The 21,749-nt window shown below is 40.2% G+C and overlaps 1 protein-coding gene across 1 annotated transcript in view; it reads left to right on the top strand.

The window, feature by feature from the left end:
* Positions 1-4,799: 4,799 nt before the first annotated feature.
* PPP2R2A (protein phosphatase 2 regulatory subunit Balpha) overlaps positions 4,800-21,749 on the top strand; it is a 40,758-nt gene continuing 23,808 nt past the window's right edge. Inside the window, exons 1-2 of the mRNA XM_072846072.1 lie at positions 4,800-5,025; positions 7,512-7,586. Coding sequence (XP_072702173.1) covers positions 5,019-5,025; positions 7,512-7,586 — 82 coding nt within the window. The 5' untranslated portion in view covers positions 4,800-5,018. The remainder of the gene's footprint in view (positions 5,026-7,511; positions 7,587-21,749) is intronic.

The following is a 21,749-nucleotide window of genomic DNA, read 5'->3' as shown; positions in this document are numbered from 1 at the left end:
ACTAAGGCATCTCTTGCCCTTAGGCAGGGAGCAGCTCTACTTAGACTATTCCCAATAGGTAGTTATCTAATCTGCTTTTAAAAGTGCGTGGTAGTGGATGTGCTGCAGATTTTTTTGGCAATGTAGTTCAGTGTTTAATAATTCTTTTTAGAATAAAAACACTTTCTCAGTGCCTTGCCTTGTGTTTATGGTGCTTAGTTTAGGATGACTGTTCTCTTTTGATTTTGTTTTTTTGTTTTTCCTACTGCTAGTATGTTTCAGAGTTCCAAGTTAGGTCCAAATTATCCCGAGGTGGAAGATTCAAAGTGCCAGTTATCCTGAACTATATGCTTTGTTAATTGCAGCTACTAAGTTACAGGAAGGGCTAAATCTAGGTCTTGTGAATCTCCTACCTTCTCCTATGGCTGCAGTTTTAGTTACCATAGGATTGTTAACTTCCTGTAACAGTTCTCTTATTTTTTGGTTGGAATCATCCTCCCATAAAACTAACTACGGTTTGTGAAAAATGTAGTAAGAGACTTAATAACATAATTTTTCTATGCATCTCAAATTATCCCTCTCTTCTTAATTTTTAACCCCAAAATAGTGGGACACCTCCTACCCTCCCAAACAAGCCCTCCTAGTTGAAAAATACTTGTTTTCTTCCCTCCAAACAGGTGCTTCCTGTCTATCTCTAAGACCTTTTTTCTTCTTTTCCAGAAGCCTTGTTTTCCCTGTATCCTTTTATGTATTTTTGCACTTGCTTTAAAATAAAATTCCTGCCAAAATTCAGGTGCATGAATCCTGTACAAACTGTGCTTAAATAATCCATTAAACTAATGTTTCGCAAATTGTGGTTTCAATCATTGTAATTTAGACGTGCTCTAAACAGATCAACTTTGGAGCTGGTTTTAAACCTGTCTTGCAAACTACTACTTTAATGAATATATGAAATTCTTTCCAAGCCTAATTAGCTTTTTGTCTGCTTGTACCAGGCTAAAGTTAAGGAAAAAAGCCTTAGTAATTTCTGAAAGAAAATGCTGAGGCTTCCCCTTGTAATAGCAGAGCTTTAATCCGATGAACTTTACACCTTTGAGATGACACAAGCCGCTTGTTTACCAGCGTTAGTGGGCTTTCATTGCATAAGTTTGCTCCATGATGAGTAGTTTAGGCCACTCGGTTACAGAACCATTAGATAGTACTGTTACATTGTTTTGTTTGGGAAATGGCTCTCTAGAAAATTACTGGTAGTTGCAAAGTGAACTGAAAGTTATGTACCATCCTCTTCTGCTTTTTATCATTGTTAATACTTAAACTAAACTGCCCAGTGACTCATCAGGGGAGGATGACATTTTATGCCACCTCTGAGTATTTCCCCAACAGTACAGATGCTCAGGACTGCTAGAAACTTTAATTTCCTTTTTTCCCTTTCCAAAAATAAAAAACAGCTACTTCAGTGGAACTGCTCTAGTCAAGTAGGGTGTAATACATGTCTTCGTAGTACTCAAGTTTAGGACAGTGAGGCAGGAACTGGAAATGCTTAAACCTTTGTTTAAACCTTGGTTTTAGCTGAAAATCTCTGGCCACTGGCAGTTGAGGCTTTAACTAGGTGGGACCTGGTTAAAATGAACTTGGGCTAAGTAAAGCCTGACTGTCAGAAAAAGCAAATGAAAGTTCTGCATGCCTACAGAAAACTTCCTGGCACGGCAGCTGGCACACCGCAAATAGCGTTAAGAGCCTACCTACTTGAGCGCGGTCAGTGCTGATGTAAGGTGAAGAGGTTAGATGGGTTGGGACTTGCACCACATGCAGTGTGAGTTTGCCTGAAACTCATTGTGGAATGAGGGTCTGCCTGACCTTTTGTTAAGCATGAACTTCCATGTGGCACTATTAAGATGTGACTCAGCACTCTTTTGATAATGGTTGTTAATTAAGTGGCTATATACGTAGAGACAATTATGTGAAATTAAGAATGGGGAAACATGGGGTGAATATTAGCAAACATTTTCTAGGAGCAAAGGCTGTTAGGCTGTGAAACACTCTCCCAAAAAGCAATGGAAACTTCTTGCTGAGACACTTCAAGCTAGACAGAATGAAGTACAGAAGAGTACGCTGTAGGGAATTACATTGCCCTGATGTTAACCTGCATGTGACCTCAGACAGCTCAGCTATTACTAAATTCCAGTGATAATTTTGGTGATAATTGTTCCCTTTATTTCTGAACCGAATTGTTGTAATTCATTACAGTCTTGTCTAACAGGTCGAATTACTGGGAAACTAAAGCAGTTACAAAATGAGTTGCTGATAAAGTTCTTCTTTGGGGCCTTAGTTGTTTGATCAGTGATTTGACATTAATATATATATTTTTTAATTGGTTGCCTGCTGCATTTTACGTTTTTAGTTTTAAGTTGTTCTAACTCCTACAGCTCCTGATTTATGCTGTGAACTGACCACTCTGTATGTTGTTCAATGGCCTTTAACAAATACAACCAGAAATGCTTTTCTGGGAATCATTGTCCCTGTATGTCCCTCCCATTTCCTGGAGATGTTCTTTAGTCTGAGCTGAAAGGGGTTTGTCTGTAAAGTAAGAATTAGTATTTAAAGCATGATTGGGATAGATAAATGTTTATTGAAGCTTTGTGCTGTTGGTGGCTGTGTATAAATTTAACATAATACAGTTACTATCTCCCCAGAGCACCTGAACAAATGCTTAAACTCCAGTGAAATCAAAGGGGTGCAAATATGTGCTTACAAACTTTGAATCAGAGCTGCGAAATGCACTCTTGCTAATTTGCACTAACCATTAATGCTAGTGTGAGTACTTGTGTTGTCTGAACTAACAAGCAAGTGAACACCCAAGCAAAGATTGTGATTCCCAAGATGTCTTACTAATTACCCTGGCTGTGATTTAATGTTAATTATTTATTATACTTCATTATATTCTGTAGCTCAGTTCAAAACAAAAACCTGAAATGTTGGAATTATGATCCATCCTTCTGGCACCATGATATTAAATCTTTTCTAAGAGCGATTTTGTTTTAATTATAAGGTATGTACTAAAGCTTCATTAATTTATATTACAGAGCTAATTGCAGGTCTTTGCTGTCTTTTTTTTTTTTAGCAGCAGAAACAATGCTCATTCTACTATGAGGGCCTAATTCTGCAGTAATTGTACAGAGGGCAATGGACAAATTAGACTTTATTTGCAAATTTTCGTCATAAATGGTTACAGGACAATTCTGTTTAGGGTTGGAAAGGATGTTTTTAAGGAACCCTGAAAAAAGAGGAATGCCAACTTTCCTTCCGAGTTTGGTGTCCGCTAAACATGGCCACAAATTTGTAGAATTGAGTGAATTTATTCTTGAGCTCCGGGAAACATGGACCTGGGTGTTAAGAGAAGGGCCTTAATGCTGTAGTGATGCAAAAAGAGCTTGTCTTAATTGTGAACGTTTTCAAACTTGCAGTGTGTTTGTTTTTAGATTTTTGGATTGCTCTCAAAATGGACTAAGCAAAATACTTGGTTCCAGATATTCCCAAACTTAGGTGAGTTGCAGTTCTTTAGAATGCCCTATATGTGTTGAGTGCTCTTTCAAATGTTATTTTATCGTTGTTTCCAAGAACGATTTTATTTGCATGTGCAATCTTTATCAGGGACATAGAGATAAAGCTGCATTTGTCCAAAGTAGCCTATAATCCGGGCCAGTTGTGGTTTTCCGGTGTTTACTCTCAAACATTGGGAGCCTGACTGCGTGTGTGTGTTTAGAGGTGTTCAATTCCCACAGTTCTGTGTTTTGTGCTGTGCTTGACTAGCAGTTGAATGGTCTTCCGTTTAAGAAAAGCAGCCTCTTGGGTGTTTTGAGCTGGAAATGCAAAATTAGTGTACGTGATGACTTAGGAGACTTGTTTCGAGGCACATAGAGAGTTTGTGGCAGTGCTGGGTTTGCAGGATGAGCTTATGAATCTCAAAGAGAAATCTGGATTAGCAAGCTCTACCCAGCCTGAGAAGAAAGAAAACGTTTGCACAAACATCTGTGAAGGGAGACTGATGACTTTCACAAGATCTTAAATAGATTGTACTGAATCAATTATCCAAGTCCTGTATGTTAGCTACAGCTGAGACTTTAACTGGGACCCAGTGAGCTAAAAAGGAGCCTTCATCCTTTCTGAGCCAGCAGGAGTTGTGCCAAGCTGGGCTCGGCTGGAAGTCTTTCTTTGTAGATCTTGCTGGCTGTCAGTGTGAAAGGTGGAGGAAGGCTAAAAATGGCTCAGAAGCATGGCTGAGCGTATGCAGGGAATAGCAATGAGAATGGCAAAGGTGCGCTTGGGTTCTCCAGTGAAATAAGAGACCAAGTCTGTAGACGTTATGGAAAGCATCCAAGAGGGTGGAAAGTGTGCATCAAACAGGTTATGTGGCTACGGCGAGGAACTGCTGCATGAGGAAATGGCAGGAGAAGGAAGTGAGGGAGTGGAGGAAAGAAAAAAAACCAAACCCGAACGACGATGACAAGAAGCAAGGGGAGGCTCAGCCCAGGAGTAAAATAAAGGGTGAGCCTGCAAAGCATCCTGCCGAGCAGGTAGGGGACGGAGGTCATTGGGGTCCTCGGAGGAAGCTTTCCCTGCAGGGGACGAGACCCCGGAAAAGGGCCGACGCTGCGGCTGCTGCCAACCCAAGCGCGGAGGGGACCGCCGCCGCGCCCCGGCCGGCGGGCGAGGCCCGGGGTGCGGGCCCGGCCCGGCCCTCAGAGGGGCGGGGAGCGACCCGCCGCGCCGCCCCGCCCTCTCCGGAGCGCCGCCCCGCCCGCCCCCCCGCCGGGTGACGTCACCCCCAGCTCGGCCGGCGCCATTTTGAAAGTGGAGCGTTTGGGGGGGGGCCGGAGCGAGGCGCGGAGCGGGGGCAGCCCCAGGAGCGGAGCCGGCCGCACCCCCGCCGCCATCCGCCGCCATCCGCCCCCCGCCGCCGCCCCCCGCCCGGCACCGGCGGCCCCGCCGCGCAGCGCCGAGACCGCCCGACCCGCCGCGGCCGCTATCGGGAGCCCAACATGGCAGGTAAGGGGAGGCTGCCCCCGCGGGGCACCGGCCCCTGCCGCCGCCGCCGGGCGGGGGGCGCAGGTGAGGCTGCGGCAGCGGCCTGCCGGCCGGGCGTCAGGGCTGCCCGGCCGGGGGCAGCGGGCAGCGCCGCCTCCGTCCCCCGCCTGCCCCGGCTCGCTGGGGCTTTCTCCCCAGCTCGCGGAATGCCTCGCAGCCTGCCTCTGCCTTTCCCGAGCCGCGGCTGCCGGCGTGCCGACTGCCCCTGCCTCGCTCGCTCCTCCGTCCCCGCTCTCCCATTCCGCCTCGCCTGCGCGTTCCTGATTCCCCCCCCCCTTCTGGGAAATCGTGCTTTCCTCCCACCCACCCCTTCTTCCTTTCCCTCCCTTGGGGGGGGGGCATGAAAGCAGCAAGGTGGAGGGGCTTCGATGGGGGAAGTGGTGTATTTTGAAGTTCAGTGTGCGGGAGGCTTGCAGACAGGGTGGGTCTTTCGCCTTTTTTCTTTTTTTCCCCCTACAGGCTTTTTGAATTTGTAAACGTGCTTGCATGTTGCATTTATTTCTCAGGTGGAGTTAGTGAGGACTGTGCAGAGAAGTGCTGCTGTGCCCGGAGAGGTGTTGTAGGGTGCAGACATGCTTGTGTCGAGAGTACAATTGCACCCTTCTGTAGGGTGCAGCTTTTAAGCATCTGCAAATGAGAGTAAAATTGGGTACAGGATGTAATTAAATAATACAGGTCGTTCTGTGTTCTCTTTCTCATTCCTTCCTGTGCTTGCTCCCCATTTTGCATCCTGAAGTGCCCTTGGTAGGCTAGGAGTGCGTATGCATAAGGTATCTCTTCCGTCTTACTTTTCCTAGCGATTTCTTAATTCGGAAATACATTCATCCCCCTCCTCTGCAAATGAATTGTCTTTTCAGCGCTTTGCATTTGGAGGAGCAAGCGTGAGGGACTGTGTTAGGTTTGTGCTTTGCTTCTTTCCCCTATACCATAAGCCCATGCTCCACCCTCCTCTTTTTCTTTTAGTCGGGGGGGCAAAAAACAGTGCCAACTTGGTTCAAGTGAATTGTATGAAAGATAGAATTTTAGCCTAAAGTAGAAAAAGCAGTGATTTTTCTTACAAGCTGTCCCCTTTAAATGCTTCCATGGTGCCAGCTGCTAAATGACAAATGAAGAGGTTTGAGAGAGGAAAGAAAATGAGTTATACAGGTTTTGGGGAATGGTAGAGAGATGTGTGTGGCAAACCTTTCCGATGTATCTGTAAAAAGCATTTTGACATCTCTTGCATAGATGGATGCTTGTATTTGCCTTCACCTTGTCAGGTTATGTAGCCTGCATGTCTGTATACTTCAGAAAAGAAATTAAGGCAAACAAAAAATGCAAACTGGACTCCGATTGTATTCCAGTACTTCTCTTAACATTCTGAGACACTTGGTCTATTTTGAAAAGGTTATTTTGGGGCTTCTGATTTCCATGTCTTTGACTTCCCCCCCCTTAACTTAGTGTAGAAGAGGGAAGAAGTCCCTTCTGTATTCTTTGTTATTCCAAAAGTGCTAATAGACCTTTGGATTAATGTGTAAATGCCATCTGTTGCTCAGCCTGTTTGAATTGTGTTGACGAAAAGTTCCATTTTGACAGTGGCTTTCAAAAAAAAAAAAAAAAAAGAGGCAAGCCCATTTCAGTCTCTTCCTGTATGTACTCAGCCCTGCAGTGATTTGCTCAGAATGAAATGCAAAAGAAATGGGTGGTGATTTTTTTTGTGTGTTTTGGTGGCAGGGTTCAAATGAATCACTGCCTTCCGCCGAGGCAGTAATGTTCCTGAAGTTTTCTCTTCGATCCGTTTTCTATGGTAGTAGAACTTGTTAACATCAGATTGCTTGTTTGCTTTTCTGCTCGGATTTGCTGCTTTTTAAGGCTGATAATTGCTTTCGTTACTTCTGCGAAGAGACTCTAAAATTGTGGTAAAATTTTTTTTCTTTAGCCTTTAGTATGTAGGTTCAGTTCAATGTTTTTGTAAAAGAAGGAAATGAATAGCATGCTTCGTTTATATTGAATGAAAGATTGAAATTTTCCAAAAAATGTACAGTTTTTTCTGACAGTTCCTGTTTAAGTTGTTTGCGTGTGTGTGTTTGTAGAGGGTTGTGACTTCTAAAGTAGGAAGAAGCTTTGTGTGAAATCAGATGTTCATGCACTCTCATTTTAAATGCGCAGTTGAAGTTACCACTAGCAAACTTAGTCCAGCGAGCTTTTGGTGGATAGAGGCTTTTATCGCTGTTACTGCTTATGCTTACACTGTTTTTGACAAACGTTGCACTGAACGCTGGCAAACCGCTAATGACAAAAACAATATCTGTAAAGGAAAAAGGTGGGGAGGGGCAATTTGTAATTGTGCCGACAGCATTGCTGAGGAAGTAGGCGTGTACAGCGTTGCCTGAAATTTTAAATCGGTAACTATTGTGTGCTCTTTGTGTGGCTGTGGGGGGTCTCATTTTTTTGATTGTGTTTTTTAGGAGCTGGAGGAGGAAATGACATTCAGTGGTGTTTTTCTCAGGTGAAAGGAGCTGTAGATGATGATGTAGCAGAAGGTAAGAGCAATATTTTTTACTGAATGTTTTCTGACTTTTTAACTACTCCTTAGGTAGGGAGACGTAAATGCAATCTTACTAAAATATCTCAGTGTTGCTGTATGCAACCTGAGCAAGCAAATAAACATTTAATGTGCATTTGGATACCCAGATTCAAGATTAAACTATGGTTTGAGAGTACTGTTCTGCACACTTTTAAGAAAGGTTGGATTCAGGCTTCTTAAATATTTTGCTGGAATTGTTTTCCAGGATTGTTAGATTTCCCTGTCACTCAGCTTTTGATTTGTGTTTTTTCCTAATCTGCAAAATGGGGAATGTGATACTTGCGTTCCACAGGGAGGTGTTGTGAGAATTAATTAATGTTTGTACTCTTTGAAGATCTAAGTACTAGATAAAGATCAAGTAATTTTCCCAATCTGTCCAGCTTCTATTAACCAGAAGAGGAAGAAATCTGAATATCTGTGCATGCTTACTTATTAAGTAAAGAGGGCTTTTGTGTTTGAAATAATATTAGAAATTGTCTAAAATTTTCTAAGCTGGCAGTGACAAATGTCATCTTATGCTAAGATGGCTGCCTCTGATTGTGACTGCAAAGAATGTACTTGTTATTTTCTTTTACTTGGATGGGGATCTTTAGAGCAATCATACTTTCTCTGTGCTGTTCAATCGTTGTGCTAGAGAGCAACATTTCTTCTGTGATCTTTTTTTGAGAAAAGCCCCGCTGACTTCTACATTTCTTTGGCCATAAAGTCCTGTTTGCACAACACCGCCTCTAAGATCACGAGTTAAAATTTTTCTTTTGCAAGCAGTTGGCCTTGTCACTTATGTAATTCTTAGGGTTTTTTTTTCTTTTTTATGGATTTTGAATGCTCTGACTTACAAGTAAGATTAACGTTGTATTTAGAAAAGCGGTAACTACAGTTTCCATTATTTTCCCATTTGACGCGTGGTTCAAATGAACTTCCAAAGGCCAAAAAAAATCAGTATAAACATAAGTGACTAGTTTTTATTTATTAGCTGCAGCATGTGGCAAATGATGCACTTTCAAACATGCCCGTCACTTACAAGCTGAAAGATTGCTTTTGGAAACAAGAAAGCTGTAAGAATTTTTTTAAAGTTTAATTTCAAATTCTTCAGGAAGTATATTTTTAAAGCTTGAACTCAAAACTACTGTTAAATGTAGTATAATTTTTTCCCCGGCAGACTTTAAATTCTGTAACATTTATTTTAATTACATATCAAACTAAATGCTTAATTAAGTACAAATATTGAAGAAGTTATGGTCGTGTGGCAAGTGCTTGCAAATAATTCTTCATTAAAATAGGCATGATGACATGCATATAATAGTTATGAGCTTTATATATAAATATGGTAAAGTGGCTTTTACAGGGATCGGGAAATACAGAAACCAGGAAATAGTCTGTCCTTAACTTCCTTAGCTGTTCCAAAGTATTGTACTTCATGTTACGAAAGACAACTTGCTAGCCTTATGCTTCCTGACAGGTTAGCAGCTGTACAGTGTATTGCTGGAGTCATAGTGGGTGGAGTTCAGGGAAGCCTTCGCTGTAAGTGAGTTAACTAGCTTCAGTTTCAGCAAGCCAGCCAGGATGGTTTTCAAAAAATTGTAAGAATGTCCATTTTTGATTTTATGGACGATGTAGCCTTCTGATTTTGTGACCCAAAGAACAAAGAGAAGTTTGGTTTCATTGTCAGCTATAACTGACTCAGGATGAGTCTTAAGGTACAAGCCCCAGAGTCTTGACATACTGCAAGGCATCCTGAAATTTAAATGCCTCGATCCTGGAGTGAGGTCCCAAGGTTGGTATTGTACGTGGTTGTAATGAATTTGTTGAGCTGAAATTCTCTTCTCTTCCCGTATGTTCGGCTCCTACGATTCATGCTGGAAATTTTTGAAAGCCAGCTGTCTAATCAAAGTGGAAGTTTAGCTTCCATGTAATCCTTTGAGTTCTTGGTATGTTTTGTAAAGTCTCCCTGTGATACTGTTGGAAGGGTTAATAACATATCAAGCTGGTCACATTTTTCATTTTATTAGCTATATTTCTGGCTTTAAGGTTCACTTTAATAAAACGGAGCCTTGTGTGGTTCTTGTGAAAATTGGAACAGCAGCTTTGCATGCTTCTGGTCCTCCTTCGAAATACCCAAGGACAAGTTGACAGTGGCTTTAAGTCTAGTCTGAGGACATTTTTTCCCTCCCTGCCTTTCTGTCTGCTTTTTTGTGGCAGGCACAATGGTGAAAGCTAAAGATCTTGCTGTCTGAAACTTAAATGATTGTTTAATCACTGTGGTCTGCAAGCTAACAAGTATGGACTCTAATCACATCTGTGACTGAGGACAGTGCCCGTTTGTGTACGGTAGTACCTCAGGTGTGGACTTTTGCTTTTTGAATGGCTTTAGAGCTCAAATTTAAAAACCTAACTTTTGTTGTGGAATGCTGAAACTTCACTAAAAACAAACTGAAGAAAACAAACCTGAAAGAAATGGGAGGTTTCACTTTCTGTTTTCTTCCTGTTTGTAATACAATGTTGCAATATTTATATTGGAAAGCTAGCTTAAACTAAACTAATAGAAATGTTACCCAAGGAAACTGCATCTATTTAACTGCATTAATCAGTAGAATGCAAAACCAGTGGTCTCTCTACAATGTTGCCTATGAAATAGGCCAACGGAGAGTAACGCTTTCAATGGAGTAATAGTGGCAGCAACTTTAAAAAGCTTGCTAAGAATGCTAGTACGTAGCTTCCAGTAGATTTGAGGTCAGATCTGACCTTGTAAACTTCATGTCATATGTATAACCTATAATTCTTTAGATACTTAGGCTAGAATGGCTGTCTATTACAAAGTCAATATTTGGTGGCTTTGATGGCTGAAACATGAACTCTGGTATGTATAGTTTTTAATTTTCTGGCTTTCTAAGCACTGTGTGATAGATGGATGTGACAGTGTTTCTTTTAGAGCTAATGAGGGTGGAAGGGAAAGAAGGGGGAAAGCTGTTACTAAAGCTTGGGGAAAGAAGATGGCAATGAGTTTGTCTGGGGCCTGCCTGTGTCATTCTGCTGTGGCAAAGCTTTTCTAACTTTAGGCATGTGGATGTTGTGAGGAGCAGAGAACTAGCCTCTCTCCTCTTGGTATGTATGGAATTTATCCTTGTTTGTAGCTGTGGCCTGGCCCTATTGGATCACTGTGTTAAGCACAGAAGTCAGGTTATAAATTGAAATCTGAGAGTCAGCTTCATTATAATTGGGGTCCTTAATTTTAACTGATGGCAAAAATTTGCCTTTTTGTGATTTTAGCAGTCCATTGCATAAGGGCAAGGGTGTTGTAGCTTGTGCTGGATCTGTTTCTCAAATAGCTGATTCTTTGCTCAACAGAAGTTTTCCTCCCTTCTTAATTTTATATTTGTCTTGTGCCCAGTCCTACAACCTATCTGTGCTCAACTTGTTCTGTGTATTCTGGAGAATCTAGAGCCAGGACATGAGATTAGACAGGGCTTCTCCAGTGGAGAACACAGAGTCATTGTCCCTGATAAGTTTGATGATCAGGTTATCAAAAGCATCTGTAATGCATGGATTTTTTTCTTTTGTGCTATCACTGTTTCAGTGCAAGTAAGACTTAACTGTCCAGAAACACTCGAGAGCAGACATTACCATGTTTTCTTAGTAGAAGTTTCCTTTATGGGAATGATTACAGAAAAGGATTATGATTTTCTGCAGCAGTTTCAATGTTATGGGACTTATTTTTACTCTTCTGCTGTTATGTTCTCCAAGATGTGGCGTAATGGCAGCTCCAGTTGGAAACAACTAAGAATTGTGAGTTTAAACTGTCTCTGAAAAGTAGACACTTGCTTAATGGAATGAGTTTGTACTTCAGACCAAATTAAGTCAAATTTGTTTAATTACTTGGCAGAAGGAAAAGAGTCAAGCTGCTGTATCTAAATGTTCTTTCAAGTGTAATCCAAAGATATGTAAAAGTCTGATAGTCTGGGTTCAAGGCTGGCAGCCAGGAACTTAAGTCCTAAGCTTTAACGCTGAGTGATTACCGCTCGTCTTTGACGAGTTGTTTAACTATTTCATGCCCGAATTGTCTCTGAAAGAAGTACTGGAATATCTGCTGTGGGTGCTGTTTACCGACGTAATTTTAAAGTCTGATGCTTAACCATTCTGTGCTGCTTTGTTAATAATCTATGACTTGTTTCATATTTCCTCTTTTATAGCCAAAACATCACTGTAGTCTGTTTCAGTTTGTGCAGATGATGAACAGATGAAGTCTCTTAAGTTTCTATCCCTAGCCTGCTCGTGTGTGTGGTCAGAGATATAAACAAGATTTGACTTCTCTCTTGTTCAGGAATGCTTTCTGTATTTGATTCTAGGTATGTTATATCTTTCAAGTGTAGTTTCATGTTTATTTTTGGCAGACTTCAAAATTGCAGAACAGCTATGGGAACTGTTGTTGCTTCAGTAATGGTAGTTTGTCTTCAATGCACAAAAGTAGTTATCTTGGAGTAAGGAAAATTGAAGCCAGGAATGAGGACTGCTGTAAAAAGCAGTTTACCACCATCTGGAGTTCACCATCTTCTCTTGCCTTACCAGAAAGCTTTCTCTGTGTCAAGTAACATGTATCTGTAATAGCGGGTTGGAGCTGCTGAGCCTTCTTGAGAAAGTTGGTTAGCTCTGTCCTACCACACTGTTAGTCTTGGTGGCACATCTGGTTCTGTAGGCTTACCAACAATTGATTAATAGGGGCCTATACTTTGCAGATGGAGGGATGTTGCTGGGATCAGTTGGGAAGAAGGGCTTCTGCCGAGCTATGTTTGTGGGCAGGAGTCACAGAAGAGAAACAATGGCACTATCATAGAAGTCACTGATGGGCTTTTTTAATGGGTATTGATGGAATAGGAGGGGAGGAAAAATTCTCAGAGAAAAGTAGCAAAGGTGTGAGAGGTTGTGATAATAATGCTGAAGAAAGATTGGGGTATAGTTGTGGGAGGGAGCTTAATTTGGGTTTTTGAGGGCTGTGGTTATGTTATGTATGCTCATAAGGTAACATCAGTTAGAAGGAGCAAGGACTAGTAATAGGTTTGCTTTTAAGGCGTAGTTTGAAATACGCTGTAGATAAAAAGACTCGTGCTTATAGTCCTATTCTGTATTCCGAAGTCTGCTTCTGTATTTTAGCTCTTTTATCTTCAGCCATTTGTAGAATGACTGTCTGTATCTAGGGAGAGAAATAGGCTACTGTGTTCTAGGAACTGCTGGTCTAGATTGACTAAAGTGTGCATTTAAAGTGTGAAGTCCCCCAAAACAAAGAGCATTTAGCAAATAGCTAAATACTAAGTGGCTGTTTAGCTCCCTCGAAGTTATTCAGTACTCTCTCTCGACATGGGTTTGGTAGCTAGGGCGCTTCAGCTTGTCAGTCATGCTGACTGGTATTGTTCTGTTACTTCTACGATGCTTTGCTGTTCTTGGAATCTTTTTTGCTTAAATTAAAAATGAGTTGGAAAAAGGAGTGGGGTTTTTTTGTCGTAAATACGGTGGTTATAGTGATCAAGCTGTCAGACTCCAACAGTACAAATGAATGCAACTTGGCTATCAGTGGCAATCCTGGTGGATTACAACTCTTGATCAGCTTTGTGAAACTTCATAGCTTTTCATTTTAAAGGTGCTACCTAAATGATTCTGGTTTGGGTATCTCTACACTAGAAATGGGTTTCTGTGGTAGCTGTAGCTTCATAGAATGTGTTTGGGGAGAACTAAAATGAAGAATAAAACTCCTAGTGGATGCAATGCTGAAGTAAGAGTTAAGAGCTGGGTGTTTCTAGCTGTACTGTCTGCCTTTTTTTTTTTTTTTCCCTTCTTCTTCTTTCTGTTCTCTTCTGGCTTGCCTATTTAGGCCATGGCTACATGTTTGGCAGCATTTCTGCTTAAAGAGGCACTCCTTCCCGCTTTGCTGGCACAAGTGTTCATGTAACTGCACGATGAACTTGTTTGGGAAGCTGATCCAGCTGAAAAATACTTAAAATTGTGGTTTTGACTGGATTATTTTTCAGCTGAATTGAACCCTGATCTGGTTCTCGGTGCTCTGTGTGTGCTTGTGCCAGTGTAGTGTGGAGAGTGATCAGTGGTTCAAAGGAACACGAGGAACTCTGGAAGACGGTTGGTCTCTTTGTAGGACTTTATGTACAGTCAACACAAGACCCTGATCTCTGAAGTGCTATGCTACTCCAAATGGTAAAATCAACTGGTAAAAAGGACTTTAAACCTTTGCTGTTCAAGTTACATACTTTGAACATGTGCTATGAAGGTCAGGAATAGAATGTATCTACTACCAATACTGTAACAGTATTCTTAAGAGACTGAACAAAAATACTGGCCAAATAAAATAGTTGATGCTTTGCTATGGTGCACTGATGCTTGACAGAGATCCTGCATCACTGGTGATCATCATCATCTGGATGCAAAGACTGAAGTTGGTCCAAGTCTGTGCTGCTATTGAAAACAAATGGACCTGTAGATTTTTACTGGGTTACATTGCAGTCGAATCAGATCCCTGAATTTAAGGCTGTGTGGATGTGCAAACAATAGAAGCGTAAAGAAGGGGAGATGAAAACATGTGCCTGAGGGCAGGTGGCGAATGCAGACTACCTCATTTGGTAGCAGCATGGATCTAGGTGGGTATAAGCCGGTTGTCAAACTGCTGTGCAGTGTGACAGTTCTAGATTTTTTTTGAAATTAGATGTCACGTACGCATGTGCAAACACATGCAGGGACACACACACAATGTCATTTATCACTGTGTTGTAAATAATCTTTCTGACATTTTTCTGCAGCAAAACTAGTACGCATGGAATAGGTTTTCTTCCTTCAGCGTCCACGCAAGCCATATGTGGAAATGACATTTGTTTAGCATTGTTACCAGCTCTGTTAGTAAAAAGAGCTGTGTTAATATCAGTACAGTTTAGTTTCTTGGAAGTTGTTCTAGAAAAGAATGCCACTTAATTGGGAGATGGATTACTTACTGATTGCTTTACTGTAAAGCACTTTAAAAAGATAATCTGACAAATGATAATCTTCTTTTATCGTGTCTTATCACTCTTAATATGATTTGAAAACTTGATCCCTTGTTTGGGGTTTTGACTTCACCTAAACTAATGTGTTGTCTCACATTTAGATGCTGTAGAATTAGGCCTTCTTTGTTTTAGATGCTGTTTAAGTGTGCATACAATTAAATCTGCTGTGTACTGTACCTGCTGTAGTAAAAACATCAATTACTGATGGTACCAAATTCAGGCTACCATTTGTTCTTTCCTCTTTAGGAAACACTGTGCTCCCAAAGCAATTTCATTAGTATAAGATGCTTTTATAACTGCCTTGAGGGTATTTTCCAGACCTTTTTTCATATTTTCAATGGTCTATGCAGTACCATAACTATGTCTACAATATTTTTAGTATGGAGCGAAAAGTTTTGCAGAATAAGTCAGTGTTCAGTAATTATGTGAAACTGAGGTTTAACCTTCTTAAAAAAATGATTGAAATGAAAATAATTGAAATGAATGAAAAGTCCTGGCATAGGTAGGCACTTACGTTGTGTGAATAGAGACAACAGTTACCGTGTTTCTATGAAAGTAAAAGGAGAGAAATACAGGAAGTATGATACTTGATCCAAACCAATTTAGAATAATCTCTTTCAAGAAGCAGCAGTGAGTCTTACAGTCAAAATAACTACATCTGGACAGTTTTCTAGATTTTAAACTTGAGTGGAATATATGTAATTATAGCTTTGTTATATTGCTTTACAGCTCAGTTATGCTCTTAAAGCATGAACTAGATAGTGCTACTTTTGTAGGGTTAGTATGCAAGTAAGCTGGAAATAGAAGGGACGTTGTCGTTCTTTCCTGCTGTTACATGAGCCTTCCTGAAAATGGGGGAAGCCTAGAAAGGTGTCTTAAGAGGTGAAGTATGTGCATGTGCGCACTTGTTAATCATTTTGTGTAGCAGGACTTCCTTTATTGACTATACTGTTGCTCACTTTCTGGCTCCCCAAACAGGACTGCTTTAGGACATTGCTCTGGGCAGCAGGTAGTGTTACATGATGGTGGTCTTGCCTTGTTCTCTTCTGTGACTGGAAGGTTTTGGGTTGTTACATTTGCCTTTAAAACGAAGATGCTGGCTAATGAGACATCAGGGAGGGTGTTGCTACTGTGAGTTGATGATATTACTGAAAATAATTATTTGAGGCTTCTGTGCATGACTGTAATTTGGTTACAGAAACAGAAGTGGCTGCAAGCTTCTCTCTTCTAACTTACCATGCTTTTGTTAAGCATCGGAGGAGAAATTATTAATTTTGTCAGCCGCTCTTTATAAAAATGTATTTTCCTCTTAGCGATCCACAAGTGATAGCACCATTAAGAAAACCAGTGTATTTAGGTCACATGTTAAACCCCTTAGGCAGTTAGGTTTGCATCTAATTTTGGAAGAAAGTTTTAGGGTCAGGAAAAGAGGGTTTAAAAGAGTTGTACTGTAAGAAAGATTGATTTCCCAAGTATATAAAATGCATTTTTGTGTGGAAATGTTTCTCATTGCATTTTCAACTGCAGTTCCTAAATTAATGCTGTGGGAAGAATGTGATCTGCAAACACACACAGTTGGCACTCTATGCTTTTGCGAAGTTGAGAAAAGATAATTGCATATATTCAGGAACAGTTAAGGTAATTGAGACTTCAGACTATAGCTGCTTATTTAAAAGTTGGAATAATTTCTAATATATTCTTGTCTGTTAAATGCTAGTAGCTGTATTTTCCTTTGTCCCTGATGAATATCGAAAGTATTCCAGGGACCAGTATTTGGTTCTTAAAAGTAGTGATTTCAGCTGGCCTTTCTCCTGTTAGTAGAAGGTTAAAAGATGATTCGCAGAAATTGACTTATGTGTGTTTGTGAATAGTGCTTACAAATGTAGTCTGAAGGACTTTTTTTTTTTTCCCAAATAACTTAAAATTTTGAAGTAAATTGGCCCAGCAGACAAGAGCTACGTACTGAAATAAATCTTTAGCTTCAATTTAGCTTCAACTCTCAAACATATAATGATTCTCAAAGACACTTGTTTGAGAGTTCCTGGACTTGTTTCCAATGGAGTTACATTACTAAAACCTAACTTCTCAGGTACTGTTCTTGGTGCATTGTGAAAGGATTCATTTATAGAAATATTGGAGATAATAGAAAAAATCTTGGATTATCTTTTAATAATTGCCATGTTCACCTTGTTTTGGAGTGAAGTGTGGCCTTGGTGTGGAAAGTAAAATTAAAATTGCATCTTGACTTGCCTGTAGGTTCATTGTCACTTCAGGTAACTGCTGCTTCTGAAAGAGATGGTCCTTCCTTGTACCTTTTCCAGTTACTGCTTTGAGCTGACACAGATGTTCACTTAGCTGCAGAGTGATCACTTCAGAATCTGACCTGAATGAAAATTACATGTCTTGGATTATTTGCTATCAGATTAATTTTATCCTGAGTTAGCTTCCCCAGACTGATTTGTCAAACTGTAGCAAATGTTTGTGGTGGAATAGGTAGTGGTGCTACAGGAATGGGGAAAGAGGTGTGAGAGGTGAATGGATAGATTGCTTCTCTTGGAGGTATGATAATGGTTTTGCAAGAGATGTGAGAGGTGAATGGATGGATTGCTTCTCTTGGGGCTATGATAATGGTTTTAAGGCAACATGTGAAACTATGGCCTTGTGAACAACTTGCTCAGCCTCTTCCTCAGCCTTTTCAGGCTTACAGTTGATGTGTGCTTGTTCATAGACTGCCTTTCATATGGAAAACTCTACTTTCAGTGAATTGAGATTCATGTTTGAGGACACCTCTTCTAAAAGATCAGTGTGAACAAACAGCAATTGAAGTTGAAGCCCTCAAACTTTTTAATTATATAATTTAGCAGTGAGAAAATGGCACTGCTTTATAGAGGTAATAGCGAAGCATTCATAACTTGTTTTAGTGGAATGTGGAACTGGCAGGAATGGCTTTTTGACCAAAATTTTAAAACTTTCTATACAGTCCTTCTGCTTTTTTCTCAGTCTGTTCTTATCACAGCTTCATGGATTTGTTTTGAGGTTCTTTTTGGGGTTTTTTATTTGTTTTGTTCTTTTTTTTTTTTAGCTGAATCTTTCTTTTTTTCCTTTTTGTTTTCAAGAAATGTCCGGGATCTTTCATTTTACTCCAGACCCTTTTGGAAGTGATAACTCAATCTTGAAAATGGTGGGGGCTGGTAACATGCCAGTTCTGTTACTGGAGCAGAACACATGCTGTGCTTAACCCAGCGATTTTGTCTCTGACAATATTTAGATGCCTCAGAGGAAAGTGCAGTGGGAAGACAGAAGAGAGCATTTAAAACAAAACAAAACAAAAAAACCCGCTCTGAGATTCTGCACATCAGGTTGTTGGGTCCCTGGAGCTTGTGGATTCTTTTCCTTGATTTGACCTGAAGAAGCTCATACCAAACCTGGGGATAATAGACATCTACTTGTTTCTGTAGCATTCTCATCTTTCTGCTGTTTCTGAAAATCAGGGAAGTATGTTCTAAATTGCCATCTACAACTGTGCTACTAGGTCATCTCTCTGTTCTGTTGCTCGGTGTTCCTGCACAAGGGTTGTTAAGCATGCCTGTTGTTAGAAAAAATGACATGACAAGAGTGAGTGCATCCTGTGTAGGAGCACTTCTGGCTTAATCTTTCCCTCTTGCTGGTTGCTATCATTTTGAAGCAGTCATCAAGAGAAGATTGTGTACACAGCCCTCTTTGGTCTTGTAAGCTTGTTTATGTATATGTTGAAATTATTTTTCCAGAAGTTTTACAATTATATAACATTCAGCTGGAAGTTGTTTGGCACTTTCCAATTCATGTTCTTTCTAACCAGTGTCTTTGACTGAGGCTCACGTTTCTTACAGAGCTGTTATTACTCTTTGACTTTTTACCCAGTTTAAAGTTTAGATTTAAATTTAATTATCGGGGCGGGGGGGAGGGGGAGAGAGAGAGGGGGTGGGATTGACAAAAAGGAAGACTAGAAATGGAGATAACTGAAAGTAATCATCCAGAGTTGTTTCATCTGGAAGGTCACTAAGTCATTTTAACCCCTCCATGCTTTGTTTTTCCTATCTTTAAGACCAGTGTGCCTGTTCCCCAAAATGAAGTTCCAAAACTTTAAAAAGTTATTGCAAGGAACTTTGAGATCCTTGCAGGACAGTAATACTACTAAATACTCTCTATCTTGTTTTCAGCTGTATACAACTCTTCCAAAAGCCAAAGAAAAGGTCCTAATCTATAGATAGAGAAGGTGAGAGATGTAAAATAATTAACTTAAAAGTAAAGGTCAGTATTTTGCTCAGATTAGTAGACTGTGTATATATTTTTAAGATGTGTTATAGACATAAGCATCTGCCTTAGAGAGTTGTCAAGATTTGTAGATTCCATTTTGTATCATTTAGAGAAGTGAGTGTTAAGAATCTCTGAAAGTCCAGGCCAGAAACTACTAATAGCCTCTGTCTAATAAATTTTTTTTAAGAAGCTGAGGCATGTATGCTTGAGCCAGAATAGAAACACAGGAAAATACTTGCCAAGTGGGGAAAAAGAAGAGGAGGCAACTGGTAAAGGGAAGACTATTTTTTCAGGTTCCAAGTGCCACTGCATTAAGTATTAAAATGAACTGATAAAGGAGTGAGTGCCCATAGTGAGTGAAGTAATCAGAAATTTTTATTCCACGGTCACTTAATAGTCAGAACTGTGTATTCATCTCTGCTGGAAACTTCAGTTGTACTTGTGACCTTCACAGGCGCTGTGCTCTCCAGCAGGCTGCCTGAAATTCATCTAGTGAGTGTGCCTCCCTCCCTCCTTCCCTCCCTCCCTTCCGGTATGGTAGGTAAGAGTGATTTTTGCTTTCATTTTCCTTCCTTAGAAGGAGGCGCTTTACACGTTGTCTGAGGTACAATGGTCTCTTGCATTCTACACATGAAGATTAAAATCCTTAGAAAGTTTTGGCCTTAGCTTTTCCACCTGAAATAAAAGCTTTGGTCAAAGAACGTATGAATAGAGTCTGAAACAGCGTGATAGTTTCTAGGAGTTGTTTTTTATATCTACAACAGAAATGCACACCAAGTCACAGAATTCTAGTAGCTGATTTTGGAAGGCATTGCCAACCTATGGTATTTTTCTAAAATACTGCTAGTAATGTTTAACTTGCAGTGCATGTTTTGGAATGGCTTCAGCAAGAAGAGAAAATCAAGATATTCCAGTGCTCTTAGTCTGTAGCATTCTCAGTGACGAATCAAGAAAGGCATTGCCTAAAGGCTTCTGTTATGTACATGCAAAACAATAGCACAGTATGTTATTTCCAAATATATTGTTATTTGCAAACAGAAGACTAACCACTGGCTTTTCTGTGCTCTGCAGCCTATTGAAATTCTGGCTGTGATTCCAGCAGAGATTTTTCCATAAATAGCTCTGTACTACTTCGGAACACAAACAAGCCCCTGAAAAGATCTAAAGTAAGGTCTTCTGAGGGGACTGTTTAGCCTATGTTATTAGTGTGTACTTCAGTGTAGATACTACAGTGGATGTGAGGAATATTTGTACAGGTTGAGGTGGGGGGGCTGTCAGCAGGAATTGAGAGGTAAATAGTTACTGATTGAAATTAGTTTCAAGGACTCATGAATCACCTGTCTTGAGCATGGAGGGGGGGAGGGGGGGAAATGAGCAAATGTAAGAGAAGCAGGTATGTTTTCCTTTTAGTATTGAAGTTTGTTGGTTTGGGGTTTTTTGTTTGTTTGTTTGGGTTTTTTTAAATAAAAGCCATTAGGTAATGACTTCAGGCATTAGCTAATGGTTCAAGTAAATACAACTCAAAATAGAAATGATTTATTCTTTCAATGAACAGACATCCAAATTAAAGCATCCTTTTAAAATTTTTACTGATTGGATGTTTGGTTATGTGAATTAATACACAGCTAATTTTGTAGTACAGGTTTTTCAGTGCTGTGTAGGTGAACATCCTCTTGAATAAGTAATACAGGGGCAACTTTTGTGTAGATATGTTCAGTTATAATTGGTGTAAGCTATCTTGAGTAAGGTAATTTGTAGTCTTGAAGAGAAGCTTGTAAACAATCTGTGAATTAGAAGAAGAGGTGAGTAAATACTTCGGTGATTTGCCTAGTTCACAGGGCTGATTTTTCTGCTAGTCCTGTTGCTAATAAATAGTTTTTTAACAAAGCAGAAATCCCCTCTTAAAGGGAATCAAAGAGCATGAAAATAACTTTGGCATTTGTGAAATCCATGCGCTGAGTGGTAGGCTCTTCAGTGTCCTTCTCAGCCCTTGGTTATCAAACAAATGTGTTTATCAGCTGTCACAACAGAATGAGGATGGTATCACAGAGAATAGGGCTGACAGGACTTTGGGAGCTTGTTAGTATGTTCTCTAAATGCAAATCTTTCACCTATACCTGTTACTCCTGTTGGACGTTTATTAAAAAGCCTTCATCTGTGGAGATTCTACAGTCTCAGAAGCATATATTTGAGAGCTTAGGTACCCATAGTCTTGAATGACTTTTTTCATGTCTAAAAGAACTTTCGGTGAAGGAACACCTAAAATTTCTGTGTGGGGATTGCATACTGGTCTTGAGTGGAAGTTAGTCCTGATACCCATACAAGGCAGTGACTTCGTGCTATTAACTGGATATAACTTAGTGGGAAGAACAGCTTAACTGTTGACACTTTTTTCTTTTTTAAGGCCTAAATGGTATTTCCGAGCTTGTTGAGATTTTTTTTTTTTCCTCCAAGAACCTTCCTTTTTGTTCCTCCTAGGCATACTGAGAACAGTTCCCTAAGAAAATGGAAGTATAAATGAAACAGCTAGGCAATACAGCAACACACTTCTGCTGCAAGGGGCAATTAGCCTGTTTTTGGAAAATAGATACATTGCTAACATGTTTATCACAGTGAGAAGAAATAAAGCTTGAATTAAACTTAGTCCAATTCTTTTAAAGCATTTTGGGGAATCCTCATACTATGTATAACTTGCATTTTGTAGCGTGTCTTATGAGAATTATGGAGCACTTCTGTAAGCATTATAAATCCTGAAGGAGCCTAGTGAGTATGTAGTACTGGGACTT

Source organism: Ciconia boyciana, chromosome 25 (assembly GCF_034638445.1).
Source record: "Ciconia boyciana chromosome 25, ASM3463844v1, whole genome shotgun sequence".
In the NCBI taxonomy this organism is placed as follows: Eukaryota; Metazoa; Chordata; class Aves; order Ciconiiformes; family Ciconiidae; genus Ciconia; species Ciconia boyciana.
This window is presented reverse-complemented; position numbering and strand designations above follow the sequence as displayed.